The 8,556-nt window shown below is 35.1% G+C and overlaps 1 protein-coding gene across 1 annotated transcript in view; it reads left to right on the forward strand.

The window, feature by feature from the left end:
* The window catches only part of LOC106458689 (potassium voltage-gated channel subfamily H member 8-like), a 127,738-nt gene that overhangs the window by 100,689 nt on the left and 18,493 nt on the right, over positions 1-8,556 (forward strand). The window contains exon 10 of the mRNA XM_022385397.1: positions 4,632-4,814. Within this exon, the coding sequence (XP_022241105.1) occupies positions 4,632-4,814 (183 nt within the window). The remainder of the gene's footprint in view (positions 1-4,631; positions 4,815-8,556) is intronic.

The following is an 8,556-nucleotide window of genomic DNA, read 5'->3' on the forward strand; positions in this document are numbered from 1 at the left end:
ATTCTCTTATGAAGGATAGTATGTTAGATCTATGATTTCCAAGCCAAAAAGTCAGTTGAAGCTGCATTGTGGATTTGTTATTATGATGTCGGATGGGATTGATGAGATTTTAGTTTTTAATCATCGTCTTTTTAAAACAACTGTTGGTTTCTGCTTTCGAGGCAGGAAACCTGGAAACTCTTGGCTTTTAAGCCTTTGTCATATTCAAATCTTTGTTTATCATCTTGTTAATGATAGCGTGAGGTATGCTCAGCTTTATCGCAATATCTTTTTTCGGTAAGAAGGTCCTGTTTTCGTAACCATAGCTTTCACTCTGCAGATCGAATGGTGGTATGCTGCTAAGTATAGATTTTTGATGGTATGTTCCTGAATAAAGATTCTTGATGATGTGTTTCTGAGTAAAGATTTTTGATGGTGTGTTCCTGAGTAAAGATTCTTGATGGTATGTTCCTGAGTAAAGATTTTTGATGGTATGTTCCTGAGTAAAGATTCTTGATGGTATGTTCCTGAGTAAAGATTCTTGATGGTATGTTCCTGAGTAAAGATTTTTGATGGTATGTTCCTGAGTAAAGATTCTTGATGATGTGTTCCTGAGTAAAGATTTTCGCTTTTGTGGAGACCATTGAAGGCTACAGTCTTCGAAATGTTATGCTCTTTGGCTCTTCATCCTTTGCCAATCTTGTTTTAGGAATATTTCGTTTCAAAAGATGCTATAACATCTTCCTTCAGCTTCAGCCGCTATTTGACTTTTGGAGTAATTTTACCAGGTTATTCAGCGCTGTTTGATGGCTGACAGGTGCTTGTCTATCACGCGACCGTAATTAAAGAGCCATTCTAATATTCTCAAGGAAATGGTGGCTAATTTGCATACGTATATACGAATAATAATAGTGGCTCACACTGAAATCCTTAAAAATTAAAAATCTGTTAGGAAAACTGTATATACAGATCGCAGCATTTTATCTCGTTGCAATTGAAACCTCTGAGGTTTTCTTCTTTTGTGGCTAGTTTGTTTGTTTCGAAGGGGTTCGCGCAAAGCTACTCAAAGGCTATCTGTGCTAGCGAACCCTAATTTTGAACCGATAGACTAGAGCGAAGACAGCTAGTCAATAGCACCTTCCGTCAACTTCCTGGCTGCTCATGTCTAACCGAATAGCAGGATTTGAATGGCAACTACGGCCTCAGAATGCCGAATACGATTTTTTTTTGCGGTAAACGGGACATAAACAATGGACCCGCAGATCCATAGTCCAGCACACTAACCAGTGAGCCACGCTCGGGCCGTTTTGTTTATTGCCATGAATGACGTTTGTATATTTGTGATAGCTTTAAGAGTAAGTATAAAATTGACAAATATGATTGTTTGTTTGCTTCGAGTTAAGCACAAAACTACACAAAAGGCCATCTGTGCTCTGCCCACCACGGGTATCGAAACCCGGTTTCTAGCGTTGTAAATCCGCAGAAATACCGCTGTGCCATTGGGGGGCGACAAATATGAAAAATCAATGTTATACAGCTCTCAGGTTAAAAATAAAATCGGAAAATTATTTATATTAAACTTCAATATGCGAAGCATTATAAGTTGATATCAAAAACTCGATAGTCGGGATGTAGTAACCCCTCTCCCCCACTCTGCATGGGGATTTTTGTCGTGTGAAAGAGAGCTTAACAGCTATGCGAGTAAGAGTATAAGTAAAAGGGAGAAATTCCGCGAATTCCAAGTATAAATATCAGTTAAGATAAATGAAAGAAACTGAACCTTTTCTAGCACGTGCATCTCTTAAGAGGTGTTTTACGTCCTGTATTTGAAAACCTTTTGGGTAAAATAATGGCGTCAAGGACATCAACTTCTTAAGCTATAATATAAACTTGGGGATGTCTTTATCGCAAATGGTGGTGTGCTAAAACCTTTATTATCATTTTCACAATTTTATTGGCGTAGAGCGATAAAAGAGAGTGGTTTTATACACATAGGCGGCGCTTCGGAATATAGAGAGAACTAAAATGTTGGCAAGTTAAGAACTGGCGACTTTGTATATTTTTGAAATTACTTAAAGACAGTTTGAAATGCTATGAACTAAACTTAGAGAGTTATCTTGCATAACTATTTCTATAAAGTCACCCTTAGAGAGTCATCCTTCATAGCTCTTACTAAAAATTACCCTTAGAGAGTAATCATTCACAAATGTTACTAGAAAGCTACTCCTAGAGAGTCATCCTTCATAACACTTACTAGAAAGTCACCCTTAGAGAGTAATCATTCACAAATGTTACTAGAAATCTACTCCTAGAGAGTCATCCTTCATAACACTTACTAGAAAGTTTGTTATGGCTTTAGTTTCAGTACAACACGTGTTAGAGTAGAATAATGCTTGGTGTATTTTACTTTAAAAAGTTCAACACTACCTTGTTCACGGAACAAATTCGTTTGTTTGTTTGTAATTAAGCACAAAGCTACACAATGGGCTATCTGTGCTCTGCCCACCACGGGTATCGAAACCCGGAGTCTAGCGTTGTAAGTCGGTAGACATACCGCTGTTCCAATGGGGGGCACACGGAACAAGTAAACCTGGTAATCTTAACTGGCATCCTGCATTTTAACTTGTTTACTAAAAACCCTGGGATGTTCTTATATATATATAAGTTTATATACTTGCTTGTTTGTTTTAGAGCAAAACCACTTCAGGCTAGCCCGGCATGGCCAGGTGGATAAGGCGCTCGACTCACAATCTGAGGGTCGCGGGTTCGAATCCGCATTCCACCAAACATGCTCGCCCTTTCAGCCGTGGGGGCGTTATAATGTGACGGTCAATCCCACTATTCGTTGGTAAAAGAGTAGCCCAAGAGTTGGCGGTCTGCGCTAGCCGTCCCTAATTTAGCAATGTAAGACTAGAGGGAAGGCAGCTAGTCATCACCACCCGCGCAAAGCTACACGAGGGCTATGAAATTCAAAAACAAACAAACAAACAATTATTCCCTAGAAGCACACAAACAAATTATATAACAACAATTATGCCCTGGAAGCATACAAACAACGTTATATTCCAATACTTATTACCTGGAAGCGTGCAAACAAATTATATTCCAATACTTATTTCCTGGAAGCATACAAACAATGTTATCTTCCCATACTTATTTCCTGGAAGTGTGCAAACAAATTATATTCCATTACTTATTTCCTGGAAGTTGTACAATCAACATTGTATTCTAATACTTGTGTCCTAGAAGCGTACAGACAACATTATATTCCAATGCTTGATTCCTGGAGCGTACAAACAACTCAATATTCCAGTGCTTATTTTCTGGAAGCATACAACGAATGTAATATTTCAGTACTTATTTTTGGACTGCTTTGAGGCTTTCAGTAACATTTTGTAGAATTATCGGATTTTGTTTATAAAATCTGTGAACAAATATCGAGTATATATTTTACATTCTACGTCTTCTCGGGCATTTTGTATCAACACACAATATGCGATATTAGAAAAATCTAATTAAATACATATGTTCACATATTGGACTAAATAAAACAACATACTACAAGTCATTCAGAAAACAACACACTCACAGGCCATTCGATTTCTATAATATAACACGCCGTGAGCGCGCAACGTCAGCATAACATGGCAAAAGAACAGCGATTTTAATCATTGCCCTCTCCTCCCACTAGGTGTGCTGTTTAAACTAATAGAATGGCAGTCTATATCAATTCCTTTCAAGTTCACTGGTCATCGCTGACGTGCGCCATTATAAAAAAAAAATCACTCACGGGAGAAATGCATCAAGGAAATGTTCACAAGACTTGTTATGAAAATTATGTCAACACCTTACACGAATATTAAAATAAAAATGGAAGAAGAAATTGTGGATCTTTTGAAGACAACCTTGTACGATAAACAGATTTTCTAAAGTAAGATTTAAACATTTCATTTTTTATCTTTAGACCTTTATTTTCCCTAATTATCTCATACGATGATGACAGAAATTAAACATAATCTGTGCTGTGTTGCCAGAGGTATAGAGCCCCGATTCGTAGCGTTATAAACCTCCAGACTTACCACTGAGCTAGGGGGGAGGCAAAAATAAAACATAAGAATAACACTTCATATTAGATTTTTTTATCTATATTTTTACTCCAGGTATGTGGATAATAATGAGTAGGATATAAAATCAAGTCGATCATATCAAGATCAATCCCCTCAATTAAGACTAAGCAACCGTATTTCTAGTGACAAATAATTATTCTTTATTTGAGTAAGTTCAACAGAATTTAAGTACCACAACTTTGACCAAGTATAGCTTAACTTTAAAGGTACTATCACTGTTTTTGTGTTAGCAAATAATTGTGCTGGATTGTATTTTGGAATAATTAATCAACTATCACATTCTTCAAACATTCAGGTAAAACTTTATGCAACTTATTTAAAGAGTTAATAATTCTTTTAAAAACAGTATATTCATTTTGCTCACACGAACTGCAGAATATTTTAATGAACTTTGAGCACTATGCTCTACTAGAAACTACAAAGAAAAAACATTGGACTGTAAATTTCTGGACGGTTATTTAACAGTCTTTTCGCATGTGTTTGTGTGCTAATTTTCTTTGAACCTTGTTCTTGTTTCTTTCAAAGGTTGGCTCCACCAGTTGTCAAGTAAACTAGGCAATGACCTTATAAATCACACAGATACAACCGCTGCCTATATTACTGCCCTCTATTTCACTACAAGCAGTCTCACCAGTGTAGGATTTGGGAACGTGTCTGCCAATACTAATAACGAGAAAGTGTTTTCAATACTCACCATGCTTATTGGCGGTAAGTAGGAGAATCTGGCATCTCCAAATATATATATCCTGGTTTCCTTAAGCCCCGTGACCTTGACCTAACTGAGAGCAATGACAGTGAATAGATGTAATAGACCATTAAATTTAAGTAATTTCTTCGAGATTATGACGATAAGTAAGTCGATCCCATTGAATCAAGATGAAATTTAGTAGCCTGCTTCCACTAAAAACATACATGTATTGAACCTCATTCCATATCATGATAAAAACAATAGAAGAAAGTGTCCTGACTCTACTAAGAACGGTGGATTTCAGGAATCTGATATAAGTGAGAATAGTAGAAGAAGATATCCTGATCCTATTGAGGATAATGAATGTTAGGAACTTGTTATCAGTGAGAACAATAGAACAAAGTATCGTGATCTTACTGAAGAAGATATATGTTGGATATATATCCGGACCCTACAGAGATAAATAAAGGTTGACACAAGTTAGAACATTAGAATAAAGTGTCCTGATCCTACTGAGAACAATGTAACACATCCTGATCTGACTCAGAATCATTGGTATTATTAGACTACTATCACTAAGAACATTACAGTTGAGTAACTTGATCTATCTAATTATAATGCAGATGAGTATCTTGATATAACTGAAAAAAGAAGATAAACAATCTGATTCAAATGATAGTAATAGAAGTTGCTAGCCTGAACCATTGAAAAATAATGGAGTTTAATGATTTGATCGCACTCAGACTAGCAGAGGCAAGTTACCTCTGATTACTGAAAACAATGAAAGTAAGCAGTACCATCGTATTAATAAAAATGAGTGTCAAGGAAGCCTGATTGGATGTTTTCAAAACAATAGAAGTGAGATGCCTGATCTCAATGGCTAATATTGGATGACGCAATACAAAATACATAGAGGTGAATTGATTTAAAACAGTTAAAGCAAAGAAGAAGATTCTTTAGTCTAAATCATTGAACTTAAAAACAAAGAAACTAGTTTTTCTTAAAATGGTGAAAGTAACAAACCAATAACGATTGTTAAATTTTATTTCTACACATATATATATTTTCCTGATCTAAGATATTCCATATTTTCATCTTACTGCTAAAATATAAGTGATTCGTTCATACGTTTACCTTGTTCTTATGTGTACAGAATGTTTATTTACTATATTTCCTTTCAGTAAACATTCAACAGAACAGACAGATTTCATGACTGATAATAAAAATGTAGTGAAATCTATACAGAATATATGATGAAACACACTTAAGTAAATAGTTTAACATGTTTAACTACTTAAAATGTATAATTATATGAGCCTGAAATCAAATATTTTTTTCAACAACCGAGGTAGGTGCTAAGGTATTTATTTCGTTGTTTTCATCCCTAAGAGAAATTATGAAGCTTCGTTGCAATTAATGATAGTGTTCATGTTATCTGTTTACGGAGGATTATGAACTGTTTACGCTTAACAGAGTCACGTTAAAATTATCACTATATAAGTAAACACAGATGTAATTCATTAACAACGTCTTTCAAGTATACATTTTTCTGTCTAAGCCTTGTTTCATGCAAGAACAATGAAAGGTTGGTTGTAACTATACTGACATTACTGTTCCATCTTTTGTTGTTGTATTTTAGGATATATATATGTTAGGTACTTTTATCTTAACCACATTTATCAACTTTATAGCTGGAACATTTTCTCAACAACTGTAATTAGGAATTGGAAATACTCAGCCTTCCTTAATTTAAGTAAGTCATCTGTAGTTACAAACCAATCTTGAGTTAAGCCTCAGCGAAAAATATGTATATAAAAACCATACTGCTCCTAATAGGTTTGTGTGTGTGTTTTTTATAGCAAAGCCGCATCGGGCTATCTGCTTGTCCACCGAGGGGAATCAAACCCCTGATTTTAGGGTTGTAAATCTGAACACTTACCGCTATCCCACCAGGGGACGCTCCTAATAGGATAAAATAAGTTATTTTAATATAAATAGAAATAAAAGCGTCATGCTGATCTCCAATTTCCAAGGTAGAAATACTTGGTTCTAATGTTATTCCACGATTTTATTATATGGTCAAAGCCAAAAGCTACGGATTTCTCACTGTCAGATGAAGTTGATAGCCTCATCTCAATCTTACATAATAAAGTTTGAAATAGCAATATACAAGATACTCCAGATCTAGAATTATATGTCTAAATTCTTGTTACAATACAAACTAAATGTCCAGTTCTAACCTTATTTGCATCGCTTATCATAAAGAAAGAGAGAATAAATTTAGGAAATACTCTTTTATTGACCTAAGGTAACGTTTCTTGATAAACATTATTCTCAGGAAACTACTTGGAACCAATGTTAACATCCTTCGTAATGTTTTACTCTGTGCACCGATTCTGAGGTTACAAATCCCCGTAATGTTAATAAGATGGGGGTACCAAAAGAGCTATGAACATGAGTGGATTCTAGTTATTATATTATCCTTAGATATGTATGCGGGTTCAGGGGCTCTTCTACATGAATCGTAACTAATTAATTAGTTAGTGATTATATTATACAACAGTTAAATACTTATCTAGAATAAACACCTCTTCAATCTTATGTTTTCTATTTTACTACTCATTTCCTTAAGTTACAGTAAGCCTTCTCTAATTTCTACTAAAACTGTTGTGTGCTTATCATAATATGGGAAATAGGCTTCTAGTTAAAACTTCCTTCTTTGTTCATGGCTAGGTGGTTAGGGCGCTCGACTCGCAATCTGTGGGTCGCGAGTTCGAATCCCCGTCACATCAAACATTCTCTCCCTTTCAGCCGTGAGGGCATTATAATGTGACGGTCAATCCCATTATTTGTTGGTAAAAGAGTAACCCAAGAGCTTGCAGTAGGTGGCTAGCTGCTAAGTTAGGGACGGCTAGCGCAGATAGCTCTCGTGTTGCTTTGCGCGAAATCCAAAACAAACAAACAAACTTTTTTTTTTTAAATATCCATGTATTGGGTACTAGAGATTATTGATCAAAAACTTTGGCAATTTATTACTTAAAGCCTCATAGTGGCTAAGCGGTAAGTCTGAGGGCTTATATGCTAGAAACTGGATTTCGATATCCGTGGTTGGCACAGCACAGTTAGCCTATTGTGTAGCTTTGTGCTTAACAACAACAATAAAAACATAATATCTATATAAATCTCAGATTTTGTCGTATGCGAGTCGATAAACTTATTCTAAGGAACTTATTTCCAAAATTCTAGCGTAGAAACATATATAAGCTAGTCATAAACACCTTAGGTGTGAAAAAAGGTGCGGCCAAAAAAGGATTTAAGGGAATGAAATCAAAATTGGCTGCCGAGCTGGTAGCTGCACCTATAGCATTGATAAGAACTTTACAACAAATATTCATTCATTAGTTAATCAGGCTGCATTTTTTTTGTTCAACTTGGGGCATAATGGTGTGTAAAACAAAATATGTTATATGAATTTTATCATCCCGTGTCATAAGTGATTAAATGTTGAAAGATGAATAAGAAGTTAATCAAAACGCACTATAAAACAATACACTCTGTTGAACGTTTTAAATAAAACATGGGTGTGTAGAACAGAAAAATGTATATTTATATATATTTACGTATATGTGTATAAAGTACGATACAGAATCTTCTAACAATACACTCTGTTGAACGTTTTAAATAAAACATGGGTGTGTAGAACAAGAAAAATGTATATTTATATATTTACGTATATGTGTATAAAGTACGATACAGAATCTT

This window comes from Limulus polyphemus, unplaced genomic scaffold, assembly GCF_000517525.1.
Source record: "Limulus polyphemus unplaced genomic scaffold, Limulus_polyphemus-2.1.2 Scaffold24, whole genome shotgun sequence".
Taxonomy (NCBI): Eukaryota; Metazoa; Arthropoda; class Merostomata; order Xiphosura; family Limulidae; genus Limulus; species Limulus polyphemus.